The 25,756-nt window shown below is 40.0% G+C and overlaps 1 protein-coding gene and 1 pseudogene across 1 annotated transcript in view; both read right to left on the reverse strand.

The window, feature by feature from the left end:
- Positions 1-25,756, reverse strand: part of ADGRA1 (adhesion G protein-coupled receptor A1) — a 467,766-nt gene that overhangs the window by 386,581 nt on the left and 55,429 nt on the right. Inside the window, exon 2 of the mRNA XM_048858295.2 lies at positions 9,048-9,119. Within this exon, the coding sequence (XP_048714252.1) occupies positions 9,048-9,119 (72 nt within the window). The remainder of the gene's footprint in view (positions 1-9,047; positions 9,120-25,756) is intronic.
- Positions 1,876-2,035, reverse strand: LOC125640708 (U2 spliceosomal RNA; annotated as a pseudogene).

The following is a 25,756-nucleotide window of genomic DNA, read 5'->3' on the forward strand; positions in this document are numbered from 1 at the left end:
AGATCTGCCCCCTCCCCCACAAGCTACTCACTCTATTCAGTGGAGTGAGGGAAATGATGGGCTCCCAGAGCAGCCATTCTTGCTATTGAAAGCCATGCTGCCCTTTAAGCAGTGTAGTTGTTGGAGATGGGTTTCTCTGCAATACATTGTTAATTAGGGAATTTAGAAAATCAGATGCCAGGAATCACACTTTGGCTATGAATAATAATAGTTTAATTGCCCTTTACTTTTTCATCAATAGGGTTTTTTTTTCAAGTAATAGTTTACTAATGGAAAATTAACTGATATATTTTACTTTTGATATATAGTTGCAACAGAAAGCCATTAATCTGTTTCATTATCTTGGAAATGTTTCATCAGTTTTAGACATTATTCTTTTAGCACACCGACATTTCTGTTCCACCTCAAAATAATTTGAAAAGAACAAAAGGCAGTATATATGCAATTATTGCTCCACTGTGGTGCTTCAAGCTGACATACTGTGATGTGATAGCAAAATTTTAAAAATCAGTCAATTAGATGCTCAGATGCCATGGTAATGAGCACAGCATAGATTAGCTAGAGTAACTTATTTTAGAGCAATTTGGAGACAGAACTAAAATACACAATGAATATCAAAGAATGTCTCAGTCTATTTTAAGCATCTGTACTAATATTTTTCATACATGGACTATTTTAGCGGAAAGAGATTGTCAGCACATGTGAAAGTAAGGCATCTCAACTAGTACTAGAAACCAGTCACAAAATCATAGAAATTAAAAGTAGAAGGGATCACCAATTTGACTTCTTATATATCAAAGGCCTCCAACACAACCCAGCACCTGCATGCTAAACCCAATAGCCAAAATTTGACCAAAGTATTATAGCTCATGGAAGATGGGAGGTTATCATGTGAGGCACAAAATAAGAGGGACTGAGATGCTCCAGTGCCTGAGGCCCCCCTCAATGACACGTAAATGATCAAGTGAGATATGCCCAGATCTTGGTGGTTATCTTATTTAAAAAAATAACATTGTTCACACTTAAAACAACTCCATAATTAATGTTCTCAAACACATTTCCTTTCCCCTTCCCAAGTCCTTCCTACTTCCTAAAGTAGAAGCCTTTTCCTCTCTGACCTCTGACATCAAATGATTTTGTCTGTTTTTCATACTACATTCAATGGGAACCTTTATTCCCCGTTGCTGTTTCAGGACAATTTGTCTAAGAAAGTCGAGTGGCTCTCAGATATCCCAGCACCTGACAGGGCCCTTCAGCATTGCAATTAAAGTCCCTTTCAATTGCTAGGGACCTAGAGATCAGAGTGCCCGTAGAGCGTTGAAGTATAGCATGCTGGATCAGAGCAGAAATCAGAGAAATTTAAATGTATCAAGCTATAAGAGATCTTACAAAAAAATTTTTTTTAAATAATTCCCCCTTTCCTTTATGTTTACAAATTCCAAATAAAAAAAATATACCTAGCTCTCATAGAACACTTTTCACCTTTATTTCAAAGCACCTTATGAAGGAGGGAAATCATCCCCAATTTACAGATGAGGTAACTGATGCTTAAAGAGGTTGAGGGTATGTCTACACTACAGAGACTACACTGACATACCTGTGTCGGCATAGTCCTGAGAGTAGATGCAGCCTACTCTCTCACCAACAGAAGGGGGTTTACTGTCAATGTAGTGAATCACTTCCTCAAACAACGTTTTCTAAGTAGACAGAAACCCTCTTCTCTAGACGTAGTTACACTTATGCTGGGAGTTATGTCAGCATAGTTATGTCATAGAATCAAAGAATCATAGAACTAGAAGGGACTTCGAGACATCATCTAGTCCAGTCCACTGCACTCAAGGCAGGAGTGAGTATTATAAAACAAGTTCTCGCCAGGGGAGATGCACCGTTCTTGACAGTTCTGCAGTACCAGGTTAATGCATGCAGTAGATGGAACAAGCTCCTATTTCAAACACCCAGTTAATATAAAGTTTTCACAGAGACAGATCTGATACTAAACTGATCAGAACAGATCTAAAAAATTTATTGAAGTGAATGTTTAAAATCAAATTTACACAAGTTAAGAAGGAAGGTACTGTACATCTGGGGTCAGGCTTGAGTTGTGAAAGATTACAAGTACTGGTTACAAGGTTCACAAGATACATACATAGTACATAACCAGCATAGACCCAGACTGGGGTGTGGGAGTTTTTAAAGAGTCAGTGAATAAGTGATCTCGGGTATGCCACCCATAGAATGTATTTAGAGTCCAAGTCAGTCTTGGTGTAGCGAATCGGTACATGGGTGTGGTGTGACCCTTGGTTCATCAGGGGAGGAAGTGGGTTATTTCCCTGACCAGCAGTCTCGTTTACTCATCCTAGTACTGACAGTATCCCGTGATGTACTCCATGTAGATGTCTCTGGACCACCTGATGATGTCGGACACCATGAGCTGTCTTGCGAGCCAGGCGTAGCCACAAAGCTGACAGACAGGTGTCGGTTTTTCCACAGCCCTGACTGACCTACGCCAATATATGTTTTCTGTGTAGGCTAGGCTTAAGTGACTGCCCATTGGCTTACTGTATAGTTTTAAGAATGGCTCTAACTCCCACTCCAGCACCTTCCCCACTGGACCGCTTTGCCTCTAATAAACACTTTAAACCACTAAAGATCTTAGTAGTCTCTTAGCAAAGCAATACATTTAGTTGTTATTCTCTCTTCATAATCAATATATTTGGCTCAATCATTTTTGTTTCTAATATCCAAACTCATCCAATTTTTCAGATTCTTTCTGGGGAAGCTGTGAGTGTAAGATTTCAATATATAAGATGTTTTAAATTAGAACATAATGGCCATACTGGGTTAGACCAAAGGTCCAACTAGCCCAGTATCCTGTCTTCTGACAGTGGCCAATGCCTGGTGCCCCAGAGGGAATGAACAGAACGGGTAATCATCTAGTGATCCATTCCTTATTGCTCATTCCCAGAGCAGGGATGGGCAGGGACACCATCCCTGCCCATCCTGGCTAATAGCCATTGATGGACCTATCTTCCATGAATTTATCTAGTTCTTTTTGAACCCTGTTATAGTCTTAACCTTCATAACATCCTCAAGCAAGGAGTTCCACAGTTTGTGTGAAAAATACTTCCTTTTGTTTGTTTTAAACGTACTGCCTATTAATTTCATTTGGTGAGCTCTAGTTCTTCTGTTATGAGAAGGAGTAAATAACACTTCCTTATTTACTTTCTCCACACCTTAATCATATCCCCCCTTAGTCGTCTCTTTTCCAAGCTGAAAAGTCCCAGTCTTATTAATCTCTCCTCATATGGCAGCCATTCCATACCCCTAATCATTTTTGTTGCCCTTTTCTGAACCTTTTCCAATTCCAATATATCTTTTTTGAGATGGAGCACCCACATCTGCATGCCATATTCAAGGTGTGGGCATACCATGGATTTATATACAGGCAATATAATATTTTCTGTCTTATTATCTGTCCCTTTCTTAACAATTCCCAACATTCTGTTTGCTTTTTTTTTTAAACTGCCGCTGCACGTTGAGTGGATGTTTTCAGAGAACTATCCACGATGACTCCAAGATCTCTTTCTTGAATAGTAACAGGTAATTTAGACCCCCTCATTTTATATGTATAGTTGGGATTATATTTTCCAATGTGAATTATTTTTCATTTATCGACAGTGAATTATATCTTCCATTTTGTTGCCCAGTCACCCACTTTTGAGAGATCCTTTTGTAACTCTTCACAGTCTGCCTGGGACTTAGCTATCTTGAGTAGTTTTGTATCATCTGCAAATTTTGCCACTTCACTGTTTACCCCTTTTTCCAGATCGTTTATAAATATGTTGAATAGGAGTAGGCCCAGTACAGACCCCAGAGGACACCACTATTTACCTCTCTCCATTCTGAAAACAGACCATTTATTCCTACCCTTTGGTTTCATATCTTTTAACCAGTTACCAATCCGTGAGAGGACCTTTCCTCATATCCCATGACTGCTTACTAAAATCCAAATATATTCGGTTTACTGCTTTCACTTCATCCACTATTTCTGTAATTCTAGGGGTTGGGGGGGGGGGGAAGCAACAATCAAGTTTGTCTGAAAGAATTTCACACTTTGGTTCTTTCTATACCAATGCAGTGATTTGGTATAGTTTAGAGAGCTAAGCAAGTATTCATTTATACATCACAGCTATTCCTCATTTAACCCATAATAATTAAAACTAACAATATTAAAAGTATTTATTAGCTCTAATGATGTATAGCAAAGCGTTTATATGTTTTAGCATATATTAGTTTCCTAAGTTAGGCCCTGGTCCAGGGCCAGGTCAGAGTACTTTAGCAAATGCCTACATTTAAGGACTTGAGTAGTCCCACTGACAACAGGTGGATTACTCACATGTTTAAGTACCTCAGTGACTCACCTTAACACATAACTATAACAAATCTTAAATGTTAACAACATTATTCATGCCAATTTCAACTGTAAATAATGATAAATGAGATTTTATATAGCATTTATTATTCTGAACAATCCTAAAAAACTCTGTAGAGATTGCATATAAAAACATTATCCATACATCACTGAAATGCAGCTCTGAGGATGAATACAAGCAGCTACTTTTTGATAGCAACTCCTTATTGCAGTTATTTTTAGGAGGGGCTGTGAAAGATAATTTCAGCGGAAAGTACACTGGATATTTTTAGACAGGCATTTATTCTTACCCAATTTAGATACCCTGGCAAAATTAGTTGCCCACAGATATTGAAAAAAACAACACTCTAGACTAATTTCTAACTCTGTAGATTATTTTCAAGTGGTTTATCTAAATATGAACAGAAAACAAAACTCTCTTATTTCACTGTACAAAGTGGGATTATTTACCTGTTCTGTAACCCAAGTACTTCAAGATGCGCTGGTTCCCATTTGTATTCCACTGTGGAGTATGCATATGCACCATGCACCTGATATTAGAAATTTTTTCAGCAGTGGCTACTGTTCCATACCTATGCCTTTTGCCTCCTCATGCTCCAAACCAAAGGCATAAGGGGTGGTGCAGACTGGCCACCTCTCCAGTTCCTTCTCTATGGCCAATAAAGTCATGCGCTGAAGTAGATGGAAAAGAGGGCAGGTAGTGGAATACAGACAGGGACCACACATCTTCAACAACAGTGAGCAGGAGGCCAATGGTTCAATCTGAGTTTTCATGAGTGCCACTAGGACAAGATTAAGATCCCACATTGAAGTTGGCTTGCGTACAGGAGGAAAGAGCCAAAGTAAGCCTTCAAGGAAGTGGATCCTTATCGGATGGACAAAATTGGAGTAGTCATCAGTGGGGGGACGGCAGGTGCGGAGAGCCGCCAAATAAACATGCACTGAGTTGAAAGTGTGTCCTGAAGACTTTAGGGAAGGAGGTAGATCAGGATAGCAGAGATGTCTGATTCTTCTGGATAAGTGTAGTGGTTATGAGCCCTTATGGAAAATCATTTCCACTGGGCTGCACAACAATTGTTTAGTAGACTCCCTTCTATTATTGTTGAGAATAGACTGGACATCTCCTGGGCATGCAGTCTCTAAGTGGATGCCCATCCAAATACAAAGTGGTCAAGTGCAGTGAGTCTTGATTGGAATGCTTGATTCTGTCTTTGTGCTGCATCAACAGGTGACATGCAGATGAGCTGACAAACTGAAGGAGGCTGGGAAACCAGAATTGCCTGGGCCGAATGGGAGCTATCAGAATAACCCATGTTTTGGCCTGCCAGATTTTCCTCAAGATTCGAGGTAATAAGGGAATGGGGGAAAAGGCATACATTAGTTGCTCTGACCAGGGACCAGAAGCACATCTCCCATGAAGTTCTGACCCAAAGTCCCCCAGAGCAGTAATTTGTACACTTTTTGTTCTTGTAGGATGCTAAGAGGTTGCAGGACAAGGAGCCCCAAAGATGGAATACGGTCTGCTGAGTCATGAAGCTTTCACTTGTGGTCCTGAGAGAAGCAACTGCCGAGGTTGTCTGCCTGGGTCTTGGGTACTTTCAGTATGTGCACGGCTGACAGAATTATCTGATGTCAAATATACCAATTCCAGAGTTATACAGCTTTTGTATAGAGGGGTGAATTTCGCTCCTCCCTGTTAGTTTACATAGACTAGCATGGCAACGTTGGCCCACATCACTAGAATGTGGTGAGACCTCATGATGGGGAGAAACTATTTGGAAGCCTCCCAGACCACTCTGAATTCAAGTTGGTTTATGGACATTTTGGCTTCTTTCACTGACTATATGCCTTGTGCTGAATGTTCAACCAGGTGGGCATCCTCACCAAAAACAGAGGCATCCGTGATGAGAGACTTCTGTGGTAAAGTCAGAGTGAACAGAACTCTGTTGGTCCTTGTTCTCCCACCAAGTCAGGGAGGTCCTCACTTCTTGACAGAGGGAGATTAGTTTGTTTATACTGTCTGAGCAAAGCCAGCCTGTAGACAGTGAAGACCATCTCCCAAATGAGGTTACATAAGCATAAGACACTGTTACCCTGGAGGGTGAGACAGGAGCACATTTGCAACTGTGGGCTCTCAGTTGCATGGCAAGATGTTTGATACCCGGAGCCATAAACCAATCCCCTCTGGACAATGACGGGATGATAGACGCCAAAGGAAGCATTCTCAATCTCAGCTTACAAATAAATATACTGCATTGTCTTAGATCCTTTGATCTGAGGAAGAAATTTGAGTAGAACCTCTTCCCTCTGTGTTGTTGAGGTATTGGTTCTAAGGCTCCTTGAATGAGGAGGGAGACTACTACTTGGGCAAGTCTCCTCTTGTCAGAGGGATCCCTGAACAGGGACAGGGAAGCAAGGTTTGGAGGAAGAAGAGAAAGGATTTCAGTTTAGCATGATTATACTATATCAAGTCTCCATCTGTCTGTTGTGATGTCCTGCCAAGTATGGAAAAAGTGGGCCAGGCGACTTCCAAACTGAAGAAGAGAAGACTTGGGTAGCGTGAATTCCATCTGTTGATCACGGCTCCCAAAAGTATTTCTTGATCTGGGGTTGAGGCTGGAAAGGTGTTGCTGGAAGAGCCGTTTGTTTACTACAGTGTATCATCTGCCTCTTCCATGGACACTCATAAGCCTTTTGATGGTAGAAGGGCTGGAGCACTTTATGAGGTCTATAGGATATGGTTTTGTGGCACTTACCCTTCAGACCAATTCCAAGTGACCAGAAGGATCTTCTTGAGTCTTTTAGTGAGTGCAGAGACTTCATCTGGCTTTTGCTGAAGAGATTATTCCAGTCAAAGGGCAGGTCCTTCTTCCTGGATTGTACATCATGAGGAAATCTCGAAGAATGAAGCCATGATGCTCTGTGCATAGCTATTGTTAAAGCCATGGCTCATGATGCTGTGTCAGCTGCATCTGCAGGAGACTTCCAGGATGATCTAACTATATCAGCTTTCCTTCCATACCCTATACCAAACTTGGCGGCATGCTTCTTGGTGTATGCGGGGGAGGGGGACTCTGATCAATCTGGGTCAGACTGTGGCCTTAGAGACATTCCATAAAGCATTTCTTGAGTCTGTCTTCCCATGCCTGTTTAGTTCAGCTGGGAAAGGAGTGGTAGGTGTTGCACCTGGAGACAACGTGGGCTTCTCCAGATATAAACACCAGAGTTACGGACTGACTAGTCAAGCAGACACCATGTGAAACTGGAAGTATTCAGTTAAGCAGCAGCAGAGGCAACAACAAAAAAGCAAACACTGTACTGTGACTGTATTGCATCTTAAATGTAGGCACATCTGGGTTGTCTGCCCCCACCCCATTCCCACGGCAGACACAATGTGCACTGTTTTCACCCCTCACCCCCCCACACACACTGGGAGGGAGACACACTGTTTTCACCCCCCTCTGCCAACTGGGAGAGGGAGGTGCTGTTTTCTCTCTCTCTCTCTCTCTCTCACACGGGGGGGGGGGGTCGGGAGAGGGGAAGTTGGCAAACTCAGTCTGACCCAGGGAAAGAAGCTGCCTGCAAGGAAGCTGCCAGTGCTGAGGAGGGAGCTCAGCTATTGCTGAAGCCTACCCTGGAGTGTCAGCTGCTGGATCTGAAGCCCGAACGGTACTTCGTTCAGAGTTACAAACATTTCAGAGTTACGGACAACCTCCATTCCCAAGGTGTCCGTAACTCTGAGGTTCTACTGTAACTAACACTAATACTATACTAAACTAATGGAAACTATTTAAGTGATTTAAAATGATATATTTACAATATTTACTGGTTCAAAAAGGAGAAGCTTTGGGAACACTGGAGAAGTTCCATCTCAGATCATGCAGCGGTAACATGGAACTGGAGCAGTCCACACTGCCCCTTATGCCCTTTGCTTGGAGAGCAAAGGGGCAAATGGCAAAGACACAGCCAATAGACACTGCTAAAAAATTCTGATCTCAGGCTCATAGTGCACATGCATTCCCCACAATGGCATACACAGAGACCAGCACTCAGAGAAGAACTATTTTATTGCTGATTTATTCACAGGAGGTTCTTAGATTCTTTTTCTAAACTCATTTGGGTACTCCTGAATAAATAACACACAGTAAGCAATGCATCTTTCTTTTTAAAAATCTGTGAGTTACAAATACTCTGTAATGGAGCTTTACCAATTTCATGTCCCACTCAAGAAATAAATGCTGCCCAATGTCTTTGCACAGAAAATTATTCAAAATAGAAGGAAGTGTTGGGAACTAGAAAGTTAAATAATCCAGGCTATATATCAGGTACATTACCATTACATATGCCAGTCTTCACTTTGATTGGGTATGCAGTGCAATACAAGCCTTTCGCTTCATGTTTATTTTAGTTCCAAATTAATGGTAGTGCTTTCCTGCGTTTTTCATCTCGATCCCAGTTCACTCATTTCTCTTGTTTATTAACTTGATGATTGCCCAGAAAGCCCGTTCTGATATACATCCAAGAACTTCTGAATTTTATTATCTGTTTGTTTTACATTTCAAATATGAGAAACATTTTTGAACGGAAAGTGAACAGAGGCTGATCAGTTACTCACAGTCTCTCCAGGGATCTCAGTCCAAAGAAAGAGCCATTCTTTAACCACAAGATCTTGTTGTTACTCAGAATTCTGCAAAAAGTCATAAAAGAATCTGGTTAACAGATCATGATAATTTCGCTGATTAAGAACATGTAATTACAGTAAATGATGTCGCTGTAAAATACCAATCACAAAATTCTCTGCTTCATTTGCATTTTCTTTTTTAGCAGTAAATAAAATAAAGATAATCATTTTCACAAGTAGAAAGTTACATCTCCAACATTCTCCTGTTTAACAAGCAAGTAAGTCAACAAGTGCAGCGTGGTGCCGTGTGAAAACTGTGAAATTAATAGACATCTGCACAGCACACATTTGATGAACAGCTGGTGAACGTTAATTTTTATGCTTGCATAAGTCAACAAGCTGGGTGTGTGGGTGAGGGTGGGGGGAAATGAAGAAACCTCTTCCTCCAGGCCACAGGACAATAGTGGAATTACTTTGGACCTGCTACAAACAGTGATGAACTCTTCCCCCATCTCCCCATTGTCAATGACTAGTATATGTCAGATCCATACACCTAACAGAAATAACCTGCTCCCTATCACACTGAACTGGAGGTAGAGGGAAGTACCTCCCCACACAGTTCTGGGTTTTGCAGGAAATTCAAACCTACTTTTCTAAAAGCAGCAGAACAAAACCTTTCCACGTTTATCAAAGATTTTCTTTTTTCCTTTCATATAGCAGGTTGTTTTAAACCTATCAGATGCTAATTTATCTATCTCCTAGTATTTCCTACCATAATTAAAATATAATGAACGCTTATTTCAACAGTGCAGAGGTCTTGCCAGAACAAGCTGCTGCTGGAGATATCGGTGTCTCAGAGCCATACTGGCTCACATATGTTGGGATTGTCCCAGGATACAATCTTTTTGCCTAGAAGCAAGCAGGACAATTAATAGGATAATGAATACTTCCTTAAAAATTATGTCAAGAACTGAGTTTTGGAATCTATCCCATCACCTTGAAAACCCTCCAATTTATGGAAAGCTTGGTTCTCTGTCCCAGTGCTTGTAGCCAAACAACTCATATTGCTTAGACTGAAGAGCAGACTGCTTCCAGGGGCAGGAGCTTGGTACAGTGATTTGGCTGAGCTGGCAGCTAAAGAGTGGGTAAAATTTCGGAGAAGGGGGACCGCAGACAAATTAGAAAAGATTTGGTCTGACTTTTTAGAAATTTTTGATCGATGCCTAGTGGATGGACACCAAGATGTCACTCTCCTTTCCCCTCCCTACCCCCCTTTCTTCCTTTCCTTTCCCTCCCTTTCCATTCCTTTACCTTCCCCCCACCCTTCACCCCATCCCTGATTTTTCCAAGGGGTGAATCAATAAAATATTAATATAAAATATTTAGATGTTGCATAGACATAACCTCTCAACCTGCCAAGGCCCAAATGTGGAACACAGTGTGTAACAAACTCCCAGAATGAGGGACACAAAAATAATTATCCACGCAGGAAAACTTAATATGCTGTGGAACTCAATCCTGTTGTGTAAATAACTCTTGATGAGTTTCATGATTTTTTATAGACTAATGTAAATAATTTTCAACAATAAAAATGAGGGGACACCCGATTTGTGACCAGTGTATAACTTTAGGACTATATTGAGTGACATTCCTCAAAATAAGGAACACATCAGAAATATGCATCAGTGCAGTGCATCTCTCATTTAAATAGATTCCATAAACAAGAAGTTAGTTTAAAAGGAATTAAGGCTGGTTAACTGTGACACTTGCCCCCCCACAAACTCAAATCCTTAAAAGCAAGGAAGTCCTTAGGTATACAACAACCCTTATCTGTACCCTTACATCCTCAGAGAACACTTCCACTGACAGTCACAAGATCTCCATCAGGTCAGGAAACATACTACGCACAACACATTAAATCTCTTCCACAGTATAACACGAAGTCTTAAACATAACCTAAGCAACATTAGCAAATAAACACCACAGATCAAGCATGTGCTCTGTTATGGGATTGTGGGATAAATATAAGGTCATAAAGGTCAAAGTCAAAATAGGGCTAGTGTTCGTTCTGATTTTGTTTTATAATTTCCTGAACATCTAAGGTAGCCATATTTGATGCATATTGGTTGAATAATTTTAAAATTGAGCATTTAAACTGAATATTTGACCCACATACTGTAGAATTTTTCTGCTCTTTTAGGTTTTGGGTGTTTTTTTGGTGTTTTTTTAGTTCTTTCCTTCCCTTTTATTGATCTAAACGTCTGAGACCAGGCAGAGTTTGAATTACCCCATGGAAAATGAAGCCCCCCAAGTTAAAATTGGCTTGGTTTTGGAGGCTCAAAACGTGAAATTCTACTTTGTACTATATATTGTGTCATTTGGCTATATATTGTGTTATGAAGAGATCGTATTTTGAGGTATATTGTAGTGGCAGAGAGTATAAATATTACACTTGGACTGTTCAGTATGACCCAGATTTACAAAGATCTGTGTACCTTAGAACTACCATCTCACTTAGGTATAATACATTCATTCCTGTCTTCAGATATTTGCCTTTATATGTATATATCATTTGTTTTTTTCCAGTTTTCTAATAATTATATTCTGGATATAGAGACAAGATTTAACTGCTGATAGCTCCATTTGTCAATATAATGTGTGCTTCATATTGTCCACCACCTGGATTTGCTTCTGGTTTGTCCTAATAGCATAGATATAATCCAATATTAAATTATCTGCATAAGGCAATCTCCTTGGAGTGGGAACGTAGTGAAGAAAAATATTTTCATGATGCTAATAAAACATGGTTGGTTTAAGTTAAACATTGAGCAATGTGGGCACATCCAGTCACTATGTTTGCCTGTTTTATTTTCTCTTAAACATGGTTCTTTTAGTCTTCAAAATTTTTCATTTTTAAAAGATTATTCATGTAACCAATGTGAACCCCCCCAAAAAAGTTTAAAAATTAGAACTAATTAATTTTGCGTTTCTAAATTTAACCTTAAACTGTATTCAGACCTTCACAGTGACTACATTTCCAACAGTTAATTTTTCTTTAGTGCCTCATCTTGTATATGTCAACTGCCAAGAAGGTTTTATAAACATGATAATGTAAAGACAGCAAATGCTTACTTAATTAGGTATAGTTAAAATATGCAATTCAAGCCAAAAATGCAAAAACTTTTCTGGGTGGAATATTAATAAGTCATGGCTTCAGAAAAGAGTAACATTCAGATAGGGCAGATGAAAATGGTTTCCTTATAATCAAAGCCTAGCTAGACTGTTCTAGTATGAACAGTATATAGTATGAATAGTAAAATAGTATGAACTTCAGCACTGGCAAAATTTAAGTTACATTATATTGTATTGTAGAATATTGCTAGATATTACATACTTAACTCAGTCTTCTTTTCTAAGGATATTCACTGTGGGGATAGGAAAGAGAGTCATGTGGCCACATTGTTGAGTATCTTGATATGGAAGAGGACTTTTAAATGAAAAAGGTTAAAAAAATAAGCCCTTCCATGTAACAGAAGCCTGGCCTGATGTCTCTACTAAAAGTTCAATTTCTTCTGAAAACCGCAGTACATTCTTTTCTTTACCAAAGCACCTGAAAGAATGGAAGATGCACCACGTGTGAGTAGAAGAATGCTATTCATGCTATATTTTCTGCACCCCCTTTGGTTTTTTTGTAAATATGCTTCTAGCCTGCTTCTAGCCAAATGCAGTATTATGTTTGTAACTAGAGACAGGGTCTAGAAGTGATGTAGAAAAATAAAAAACACAAAGAAGCATCTTTTTTTAATGTAGTTATCTATTGGATTCTTGTTTTTATGTACCTACTTACTTAATTATAATCGGCAGTTGTAACATATGCTGTGTTTTTATAACATCAGAAACTGATGCACTTGGGATTATTTTGATAAGAGAACATTAACCTTAAACTTGAGGGGTTTTTTTTTCCTCCTTATAAACCACAGGAGAACACTACATGTTAAATATTTCACACTTACTATCTACTGTTCTCAGCATTTTCACTTGTCCTATTTTTTCAGATGTGTTAGTTGATTTCAGTGATAAAACACATATTGCTAAAAAAGCTGCCTACTTGCTATATTAAAGTAATTATCAGGTTCCAGCTGTGTGCTAGGAGCCTCACATTTTGAATTTTTTATTCAAATGAGACTAACATTTAGAACCTTTTATTTCTTCAAGTGCCACTTCCAAAAGAAAAGGAGTACTTGTGGCACCTTAGAGACTAACCAATTTATTTGAGCATGAGCATGCTCCTTTTCTTTTTGCGAATACAGACTAACACGGCTGTTACTCTGAAACTTCCAAAAGAGTTTGTGTTTAAATGTTTTGCTTTTTCTAAATAGTTTCCTGGCAAATTTGCTCTGTCGCCCTATCCGCATTTACCCTCTACATCCAAAAAAGATACTTTCCAGCTTTCCAACTTTTTTTCCCAAAAGTTACCTGTAAGTAATATTCATGTGTATTGATCCAGCATTCGTTGGTCAGCGACAGACACATACTATCTGAAACACTAAACCAATCAGATATTTTAGTACTAAGGATTTTAGGCCTCTTGATATGGAATAGGACTTTTAAATGTTTTACCCAGACAAAGATTCCACCACAATTAGGAAGATGGGAAGTTATGATGGGTACTCATATCAATTATATTAATATAAAAACACCCCTAAATCATAAGGTCAAAATATAAAGAGTAGCTCTAGCACTCATAATGGAATGCCAGGGTTATATCTACCTGCACCCTGTCCCTTTAAAGAGTGGAGGTCTAATGAGGAGGCCAAAGGAGACAGCTCTGGGGAGCAGTGTGTGGTTGCAGGAGTAGAGGTTTTTGGTGCTTGCTCTGGACAGACGCAGCAGGAGTTTGCATAAGCTGTGCTAGTTTTTTGGATACTAAGTTCAATGAAACTCCAGTTTTAAAATAGTCCTTGGTCTGGCAGTATAAGAGCCTAAACATTAAATCAATAACCAATGGTAGGTTAAAGAAAATAAAATGAGTGACAAGATCATGGAGAGTCTTTGATAGTGGTAGATCTTGAGATAATGGAATTTTATTTGCGGGTAAAGATTTAGTATCTGCATAGATTTTGTGCTATGGAAGTATAAAGGAATTTGTCAGGTAGTCCTTCACTCAGAGACAGCTGTTCTCAGCACTCTGATACAAAGACCCATGCTGAGGCAAAGGTGTTAGTCTGATAGAATTTGGTGAAGGAGTAGAGAGATCAGACTGTACCTTTCCATCTCTTTAACTGAGAGTCTCTGACTCTAACAAAGTAGCAACTACAAAATGAGTGGAATAACCCTGACACTCAGGAAACACGGGCTTTCAAGGCAACAATTCATTCCGGTGGAATATCCAGTATATCAACATATGCACATTGAGCTCAGTCATTTGATGGCATCATCATAAGCCAGGTGGAGAGCCACTAGCCCACCATCAAAATAAGTCAGTGGGCACTCAAAGATATGCTACATAGTCTGAAGCTGACAGCAGCTGCATCACAGGTCATTAGAAAAACCCCATTTAAAGAGACTGGCCGCACAGCTGCCCTGTCCTGTTCAAAATCGGTTCAGAGATGACCACAGGGGCCTTGGTAGATCAAAACTTGATGGACAGATGACGAAAGAGTGATCAATGACTGTCATCACTGATCACTCACTGTGTCAAGCAGATTCCACCGTCACGTCTTGTGGTGCCATAAATGACCATAAAAGGCATCTAGAAAACAGGCAAACTGGTCGGTGGTTGAAGAGTTCTGCATACAAAGGCAGGTTGCTATTCTCACAGATCTTGGCCAGCAGCACGACAGAGGCCTTCTTACAGTGAATGTGGGGTGGTGTTATGTTATTAAGTATCAATACAAACAACTCCATTGCCATGGCTAAAGTCATAGTAACAATACTCATAGCTTTGTTAAGCTCTACATTGACCAGCCATGTGTGAAATGAGCAACGCAGACAGAAGACAGAAGCATAATAATCTGCTGTTGAATAGCAGAGTGCAAGGGCTGATATTCTAAGTGTCCAGGCACTCACACCCCAGGTTGAACCAGCCAATTTTATGAGGAAGTTGTTCGGAGTGTTGACATACATTAATACATACAATATATTAATGACCTATCCAATGTCACATTGAGGTAAACCAGATTTGGATCATGCTGAAGGTGTTGGCCACTGAGGAAAATGTTTAACTCATGGCTTGTATTTGCATTATGCAGATGAAATACACTAGGAACTATCATGGAAAAGCTCAGCTGCAGACGCCATCAACAATAATAGTCTGCCATGAGCTCCATATCATCATTCAAGGCCTTAATTTCTGAGAAGGACTGAGCTTGGTAGCTGCAGCAGATGTCGTCGGCATAGATAAACTTGAGAGAGAGTGTAGCTAGCAGGTCTTTGAGGTACACACTGAACAGTAATCAGTGAACGAACTGAGCCTTGAGGAAGGCCGTTGATATGACACTTCCAAGAGCTACAGCTCTAAACTGCCTGTTTTGGAGAAAGAGCTCTACCATTTTGACCACCCAATGCAGGGCAATGCGAGAGAGTTTAAACAAAAGGCCTCTGTATCAAACTGTGTCATAGGCAGCAGTTAAATCCAAGACGACAGCTCCTGTCTTTAGATTTTGTTGAAAACCGTTTTTCATAAAAGGTGATTGTCAAGGTTCCTTCCCCATTCTGAACTCTAGGGTACAGATGTGGGGACCTGCATGAAAACCTCCTAAGCTTATTTTTACCAGCTTAGGTTAAAACTTCCACAAGGTACAAACTATTTTACCTTTTGCCCTTGGACTTTATTGCTGTCACCACCAAGCATCTAACAAATATATAACCGGGAAACAGCCCGGTTGAAAACGTCTTTCCCCCAAAATCCTCCGAAACCCTACACCCCCTTTCCTGGTGAAGGCTTGATAAAAATCCTCATCAATTTGCATAGGTGAACAAACCCTTAGACCCAAACCCTTAGATCTTAAGAACAATGAAAAAGCAATCAGGTTCTTAAAAGAAGAATTTTAATTGAAGAAAAAAAGTAAAAGAATCACGTCTGTAAAATCAGGATGGTAAATACCTTACAGGGTAATCAGATTCAGAACACAGAGAATCCCTCTAGGCAAAACTTTAAGTTACCAAAAGACACAAAAACAGGAATATCCATTCCATTCAGCACAGCTTATTTTCTCAGCCATTTAAACAAAACAGAATCTAACGCATATCTAGCTAGATTACTTACTAAGTTCTAAGACTCCATTCCTTTTCTGTTCCCAGCAAAAGCATCATACAGACAGAGAGACCCTTTGTCGCCCGCCAAGCTTTGAAAGTATCTTGTCTGCTCATTGGTCATTTTGGTCAGGTGCCAGCGAGGTTATCCTAACTTCTTAACCCTTTACAGGTAAAAGGGTTTTTCCTCTGGCCAGGAGGGATTCTAAAGGTGTTTACCCTTCCCTTTATGACAGTGGTCAAAGCCAGGATCAGTGTTCATGTCACACTCCCTGTCAGTACCTGGCCCCGACAAGTTAATCATCTAACCAGTGGACCAAATTCAGCGACAAATCCTGATTATGTGCCACCTGACTGTGACCCCAACATATCACCATCCTTCAACTTTCTGATGGAATAAGGTTAATTTACAGGCCTTGACATCCCTTATAGATTCATAGATTACAAGGCCAGATGGGATCCTGTATAATGCAGGCCATAGAATTTCCCCAATTTAATTCCTAGAGCATATCTTTTAGAAAAATATCCAATCTTGATTTTAAAATGGTCAGTGATGGCAAATCCACTACAACCTTTGGTAAATGATTCCAGTGGTTAATTACTCTATTAAAAATGTACACCATAGTTTCAGTCTGAATTTGTCTAGCTTGAGCTTCCAGCCACTGGATCATGTTATACCTTTCTCTGCTAGACTGAAGAGCCCATTATTAAATATTTCTTCCCCGTGTCGATGCTCAGGGAAAGTAATCAAGTCACCCCCTTCCTTCTGTTTGCTAAGCTAAATAGTGATAAACTCAAAGAGCTCAATCTATCAGGTATGTTTTCTATCCTTTAAACATTCTCACAACTCTTTTCTGAATCTTCTCCAATTTATCAGCATCCTTCTTGAATTATGGGCACTGGAACTGGACACAGTACTCCAGCAGTGGTCACACCAGTGCCAAATAGAGACATAAAATAACCCCTCTAACTCCTTCTCAAGATTCCCCTGTTTATGCATCCAAAGATCACATTAGCTCTTTTGGCCACTGCATCATTCCAGGAGCTCATGTTCAGCTGATTACCACCACAACCCCCTAATAATTTTTAAAATCACTCCCTCCCAGGTTAGAAAGCTAATAGGAAGTCAGTTCTGTCATTAGACAATGAGTGTCACAAGCATTTCTTATGTTACTATGTATTGGTGTTGTACACAGATATGAGAATGCAGCAAGTCCACTTGACATTACTCCTTTCTGTAGGCTCACTGCTTAGGTTACGATCTGAAACAATTCCATTTCAAATCTTGTTCATGACAAGCTGACAAAACTATTTCAATTCCAGGATAGAGTGGTTGCCCTCATATTTTATTAGAACAAAATTACAGCAATAAATATCAATGAATCTTTCTTAGGTAGACTAATAATGGACTGGATGTGTCATGTTCTAGGTTGTTTCTTCTCTTTGCATTGGAACTGCAGAGACAGGAGTGTTAGGCAGAGAGAGAAGGGGAGCGGGACCAGGCACCCCATAAAACAGCAGTTGGAAAAAGTGTGGGTCGTGAGAGTGAGATTTAAAAATATCTTTGCTGAATTGGCATAAAGTGGGATGGGGGACATTTACATTGAGATGCTGTGGTATAAATGACAGATTATTTTAAAGGTTTATAATGCTTCTTCCATGTCAACAACATATAATGTTTATCTCCACAGTATGCATAATTCATTTGACTGTTGTAGTATAACAACTTAGACTAGAACTTGCAACACAAAATAGCAGGGGGTAAAAAAGCCATTGCAATTGTGGGCTACAGATGCAGAGATAAACATCATTGTCATGGATGAGGACAATAACAGTCCCATTCTTTAAGATGCTGATGATACCAAAACTAAAATAGTGCACATAGTTTGGGTAGCTGAATACCAGAAGGATATTAACCTTAACCAGTTGGGAGGAAATTTAGAAAACTATAACAAAATGATTAAAGATCCAGACAGATTGACTTACAAAGAAAGAATGAAGTATTGACAGCTTATCTAAATGAATAAATAGGATATGCTAGCCACCTACAGATATTGATGACTGAACAGGACAGAGAGGGAACTTGTGTTTGAGGTGTTCTAAGGAGAATTGGGAGTATTTTTTATATAACATCACTTTTTTTCTGTATGGCAATTTACAAACAAGGTAAATCATGGTGTCTACCAAGATGAGTTTGAGCAGAAGGAAAACAAACAATTTCAAGAAATATTTTTCTAACAGCAATGTCTATTAGACTATCATAAGTGTGTAAAACATTTCCTAAACAAGTGTCAGTACTCCTCCCTGAGGAGTTCACAATCTAAGAAAGCATTTTACGAGCTAAATTATGTAGTTATCTATATTCTTACTCTCCCAGTCCTCACTCCACCTTTAGTACCTCCCTATTCTTTTACCAAACTCCCCTCTCTTGACAAAATGATTTTTTCACTAGCAATATGGCCAATGCCAAACATTCAAAAGCCATGAGTCAGACACAAATTCACAAGATTGGCTTAAAATGGGGGAGAGGGAGGGTTAATTATACATTTAGGCATCTTTTTATTTGCCTTCTGTTTGAGTCTTTTGTGTGCTCTTGGCTCAAGTTCTCAAGCTTTTCTCCGCAACCATGAAGCTAGAGACTTACTTCTTTTAAAAAAATAAAAAAAGAGAAATTCTCACCTAATCCCATGCCTCCAGGTGCTGGGGCTTTAAACATCAAATAGCCTGTGACTCATATGGAAATTGTGGCAACACTGCACTCGGGAAAATTATGTGACTTGAACCCTCCCTTGCTCAGCCCAGTTCTCCTCCTCTCCGCTTTGAGAGCTCTGGGAAGTGAGGGTATTGAATTCCTGGTTGTTCAAGGGCTAAAAGGAGAATATTTGTGAAAGACTGGCATTGCATGTGCTTCCATAGCTCTGCGCATGCTCCTGAGGCTGTACTTCAGGCTGAGGGAGTGCAGAAAAGCCTTAAAAAGCTCCTTGCCATCAGTGCAGGTGAGGAGGGACAGCTTCTTTCCAAGAGGAAGAAGGATCATTTCAGGAACAGAAATGTTGCTTCCTGTTGCTTACTCCTTTCCCTGCAGTAGCCCTCTGCAGCTCTGTCCCCTTCAGCTTTTTTTTCCTGTGCTCATCTGCTCCCCAGGGGAGAAACAATGTGAGTGAAAGTCATCTGTCACATCTGCTTAAATGTGGAATGGAGCACCGAGGAGAACAAAGAGCATTTGAAGAATGGCTTCACATAAATCCCGTCCACCACATCTCCACCTGAGACCCAAACCATAATCTTAGAGCTAATCTAGATCTGAGCGCCACTGTCTGAACCCTCTCTAGTTAATGTTACATTGAATAGCAAGAGTATGTAACTTTTTCTGAATCACCTTATGTCACAGCAAGGTAAGGTATGGAGAATCCAGTACTCCACAACCTTAATGATTCCTTCTTGAGACAGCTAAATCTCAAACACACCAGAGGAGGCACTGTTCTCAATTTAGGGGTTTATCTACACTTGAGATTCACTACTCCACCACAGACTACCCGTGTCACCCCAGACAAGTCACTTAGCCTCTTAGTTCCTCATTCATAAATTGGGGATAATAGCACTGCCCTAGCTCACAGGAGTGTTGTGAGGATAAGTACATTAAAAAGTATTTTAAATCAATTGTTCTGCCTCTGGCAGTCCTCCCACTGCCATCCGACACTGCTTTGCTCCACACCAGGGTTGGCCTCTCTATCTATCTGTGAGCCCCTCAACTCCCTAGGGTCACCTTGACCAGTTGCCACCTGCCCATTTAAATGCTGATGCACAGCCAGGTGTGCCCCTTTTGCAATTCTAACTCATGGCATGTTCACATAGAATCATAGAATCATAGAATATCAGGGTTGGAAGGGACCCCAGAAGGTCATCTAGTCCAACCCCCTGCTCAAAGCAGGACCAATTCCCAGTTAAATCATCCCAGCCAGGGCTTTGTCAAGCCTGACCTTAAAAACCTCTAAGGAAGGAGATTCTACCACCTCCCTAGGTAACGCATTCCAGTGTTTCACCACCCTCTTAGTGAAAAAGTTTTTCCTAATATCCAATCTAAACCTCCCCCACTGCAACTTGAGACCATTACTCCTCGTTCTGTCATCTGCTACCATTGAGAACAGTCTAGAGCCATCCTCTTTGGAATAACCAAAGTAACATATGGATTACATAACCAAAGTAACATATGGATTACATAGCAGCCACATACATACAGTCCAGTAACATCTTATCAGCAGTCACCAAGATATGCATAAGGATAACCAAGCCACATGAAGGTGAGGGGGCACTCCCAGGGCAAAAACCAGTGCTGTAACAAAGGAAAGGCTCACCAACAGTGTTATAAAAACAACAGGGACAAAAGCAGGATCTCTGGTAGAGCTCAGGTGGTCTGTGCCTACCATGAGGAGATGGAACACATGTCTGTGAAGGGGACTACCACCAAACCCTAGCATGTTTTGGACACCACCGAAAACACCCCGAACACAACTCTGAGCAGGAAAAGACTGACCTGGACAGGCAGGATCTCTTTGACCCACAAAGCCCTGACATAGAGATAGTGTCAGAGAGCCCAAGGCAAAAACCCAGTCTGACAGTGCTGGGAAGGGAACCTCTTCCATAAGTATCATGACCCATTGCACGATACAACTGTAGAAGGGGATTTAAACAATTTTCTTCCAGGTAACATCAGGGTGCTGTTGTGGTGGGCTGATGTGAGTTAGTAATTAACCAGGCCTTGCGATACAACTGCCAATGCATGTGCAGCAGCCAGTTTGTATTAATGACCACCGGGAACACAGCACTCCATAGTGTTTACTCCATGCTGCCTGACATCGGTTTGAAAATGGTGCTGGTTTGCAAATCAGATGAATTGTGGGATGCACGGTGAGGAATCTTGTCGGGATTAAGTATTGTTTATAAATTATTTTAAAAAGAAAAGGAGTACTAGTGGCACCTTAAAGACTAACCAATTTATTTGAGCATTAGCTTTCGTGAGCTACAGCTCACTTCATCGGATGCATTCGATGAAGTGAGCTGTAGCTCACGAAAGCTCATGCTCAAATAAATTGGTTAGTCTCTAAGGTGCCACTAGTACTCCTTTTCTTTTTGCGAATACAGACTAACACGGCTGCTATTCTGAAACCTGAAATTATTTTAAGTTATTTGAATGAAAGGGCCTCCAAAAGTACACAGAATGTTTAACCATTTCACTACACATATACTATTTAAGATGAAAATGAGACATTATAATACCGCATGAGTTTGTAGAAGGTTCTTTTGGTGTGAAAGACACAATCAAAACCTTCAATTGAAACTTATTGGAAAATAAAACCCTAGGGTTAAAACCTAGACATAGTGTTTTCTTTGGAACAAAAGTATATTGTTCTCTCACTATCCTTGCTGGATGCTTTTCCACAACACTCCTTCTGGGTGGTATGAGAGACTGTTAGGTCGCATTAAAAATAACAAGGGCAGAGAATTCTTGCATAAATCATTGCAAATCTGCTTTAATTAACTAAAACACATTTGAGAGCATGTTTATTCAAGCAACACCACAGTCGAGGCAGTGAAACTGAACATTCACATCACTAGCAGAATACAGAACTCTAGCCCTAACCCAGATTTTGGTTCATTTGAATTAAATCTTCAAAAAAACCTAGCTCACTGTCTGTCTTGCATACAGTGTAGGATCTTAGTATGATTCCTTAACAGTGGGGAAGTTATAGTTCACAGCTTTTGAAACAAGCTCCCTCAGCCACAGGGCCACATTCATTAACTGAAAAGGACAAAAAGCAGCAGGAATCAAAGCATTACTAATGGATCTGTAAGTACTTCAGAAAAGCAATATGATTGGCTCTTTTACTATATTTGTCAAGCACTGGCAAACCTTTAAACCAGACTGATCCACTTAAGTAAAGCATATTCTTTTCTCTTTGTTTGTATACAGATGAATTTGACTGTCCAAATACCGTCAGACCTAAAGGTTTTCCAGTCATGACAGGAAACCCTGCAGAGAGCTTCAAAAATGCAATCAACTGTATCCAAGAAATTCAACACCTGGAAAATCTATTGCATTAGTGGTTGACTATGGAAACAAATCTGATAGTATAAACAGTGGTTAAAGAAATCCAGACAGCACAAAAAATGTGCAGTCATAATTCACTAACGCTCATACAATCTTACAGTGCTAAAACCCTAAAACCAGAAACTTGCACGGATACAAAATTTGTGTCCACATCCATCCATGATCCGCAAACATGGTCCACAGATATCCGCAGATTTGCAGGGCCCTACCTAAAACATCTCTACATATCTGCTATCTATATTTCACATATTATCGCAGCGTTCATATGGATTTGTAGCATCCTTTATAATATGTAGATTAATTTCACCCCCCTCCCAAATTCACGACACAAAATTCATGACAGCTTTTTAAGGTGTTCTCTTAAAAATTTAACCATGATCTGAAATGTTCCTTGAGGAGACTATGCTAGTAGCTTTTTAAAATGTGTAATTTGGTAAGATATGGGTAGCATTGAGCCTCTGGACTGTGCGATCACACCCACCGTAATGGTTTCCTATATATGGTCCCGTTCCTGTACTTAACTTTACATGACTAGCCCTACTGATTTCAGTAGGGCTACCTACCTGCATGAAGTTAAGCATGAGAATAAGTGTTTGCAGATCAGGGCTTATATCGTGTGTTCTTTGGAATAAAGAAATATTCCAGTTTACCACTATATGGCAAATTAAATCTCAATAGCCCGACTCTCAATAGCAATTGTGTGGTGGTTTACTGATTGGAGAATGGGTCAGGACATCTGGGTTCTATTCCCAGCTTTGCCTCTGACTCATTGTATGACCCTGACTAAATCACTTACGTGTCTCTATGCTTCAGTATACCTATTTGTAAAATGGATGTAGTAATATTTGATTCTTGTGGGAGTTGTAAGAATGTTTGAAAAGTGCTTTAAGAGCTTTTGAGAGGAAAGGTGCTATAAACTGTAAATGGATATATACTTTTAAAAAAGGTTATTCATGCATTCAGGTACTAGATGGGTGCACTTTTATCTTAAAAAAAGATTTATATGAAAGATTAACAATGCAGTAAATAAAAATAGACAGTACTTCTCTTTATTGAGCACCTGGCATGGAAGTCAGTTTAAGGGATAGGGATGTAAAGGGATTGTTGAGGTGTATGCTATTAAAATAACTAGTTTTTGTTTTGTTTGTCTGGCAATCCAGTTGATTTTGTGTTACGGATTTCATTAATGTATGAAATGCAGACACTTCCACAATTCAGTGCTCACCTATGGTGTCGAGGATATAAGGAGGAGTGAAACCACTACCTGAGAGTGGGACAGTAGCCACCAGCAGATGGTGGCAGTGCTGTTGAGTTGTTTATAGGCTCAACACTTACCACACTGCCTGGAGTCAGAAGGTGAAATCTTGACTCCATTGGAATCAATGTGAGTTCTCCCAGTGACTTCAGTGGGTCCAGGATTTCACCTAGAGTCCAACTCCTTACACAACCCATTCTTTATGAGCATGAGGGTTGGCTTGAGATCACTTGCAGAGAATGGTGAGGTGAATGTAACAACATGCCAAATGCTGGAAGACAGGGAGTTTCCAGAAGCAAACACATACGTGCTCAGCTAACCTAAGTCAACCTCCATGGCTTAGCTGACCAGCACTCTTTCTATAACAGGACAGAATCTACAATAGTTTACAAAGACTGTTTTTGTAAAACAAGCTTGTAAAACAAGCCTTGACAGGACCCAGGGAAAAAAAAAAGGTATTCCCTTTTTTCAAGGCCATGTGGTCAATCTACATATGCGCAGCCAGGAGATAAACTGTTTCTTTTCTCAGTTGCACCCCTGCTACTATGCAAGTCTGCCTTTACCTTTGCTGCTGAGCTCAGAGATAGTACACAAGGCTGATCAGTGAGCCTGTGGAGGTAGTGAGATGAGCAGTGCTGCTTCCATAGCTGAGCGGCCTTTCTGCAGGTGGCTCTCCTGTCCCTTCCAATCCCTCTGCTCTAGGATGAAAGTTTGGGGGTGTTGGAGAAAAGATATACTTGTCTTTCCCCAGATTGAAAAATAGAATAGTGAGGCAGCAACTGCTCCCTATAATTAGAAAAATGGTACTACTGAACATAATGAAAATAGTTCAATTTATGAATTTTAGAGCCTCTTAGTCCATTAAGGCGATGAATGTTTGCTCTTCTACAAATACTAACAACTTGAAATCACGAACAGGAACACAGGAATCGCCATAACTGATCAGACCCACGGTCCCCCTAGTCCAACAGTGGCCAGTAACAGCTGCTTCTGAGGAAGGTACAAGAAATCCAACATATGTACATGTGGCCTGCCCTCCATATGAAAGTCTCATCCAACAATCTTTACTCTTAATGTACTGAAACATTAAGCTTTATCTTCCTTTCAATACATTGTTGTTTGCATTAACTCTGGATATTCTTATCTATCTAAAATATCCAATCCCTCTTTCAATTTTGCTAAGTTCTTGCCCTCAGTGACATCCTGTGGCAGTAAGTTCCAGAGTCTAATTACATGTTGTGTGAAAAGGTATTTCCTTTTATCAGTTTTGAGTTTGGTACCTTTCAATTTCTTTGACTGTCCTAAAAGAAGATCAAATGGCAACAGGAAGAACAGAAGCGCCAAATCTACCTTTTCTATATGATTAGATATTTTAGATACTTTTATCATATCCTCTCTTATTCATCTCCTTTACAAGGTAAACAATCCCAAGTTTTTTCAGACTCTCTTCATACAATTTTTTTCCCATGCTCCATGGCCCTTCTCCAAACTCCCTCAAATTCTGCAAGATCCTTTCTTTCTCTGCACTCTTCCCAGTTTCAATTACTTACAGTTTATCACTCCATACACTTCTCAGTGTCTCTAAGAAATATGTACTCAGAATTTTCTCTCAAATACTCATGTGTCTCGGCTCCTATAGCAGACATAAGCAGAATACAACTGAATACTTAAGGAAAGAACAGGGAACAACACTCAATCTCTTCATCAGTGTAGGCATTTATCTTACTGGCTTGCTTGTGTAGCTACCATGTTTTAACCCAAAGGTACCATTAGGAGATTAACTGGATTTTGCTGAAGTGAAGCCTGCAATGGCATTTTTTCCCCTTATGATGGTGTATATTGGCAACAAAGTCACTAAATATTTTCCAAACCCCGTGGGAAATTGAAGGGCTGGCCCTTGCATGACACACACACACACACTTCTTTCTGGCTGATCTATATGAGAAAATACTTTATCCTAAGGAACATTAGAATCTTTGATTTGAAAGAGCAGGATTATCACACCTAAATTCTGTTTGTTCTTTACTCTTTGAGCCATTTGGCAGGGAGGTGTGGGTATCAGTAAGAACCTAATATTCAGAGCTC

This window comes from Caretta caretta, chromosome 7, assembly GCF_965140235.1.
Source record: "Caretta caretta isolate rCarCar2 chromosome 7, rCarCar1.hap1, whole genome shotgun sequence".
Lineage (NCBI taxonomy): Eukaryota > Metazoa > Chordata > Testudines > Cheloniidae > Caretta > Caretta caretta.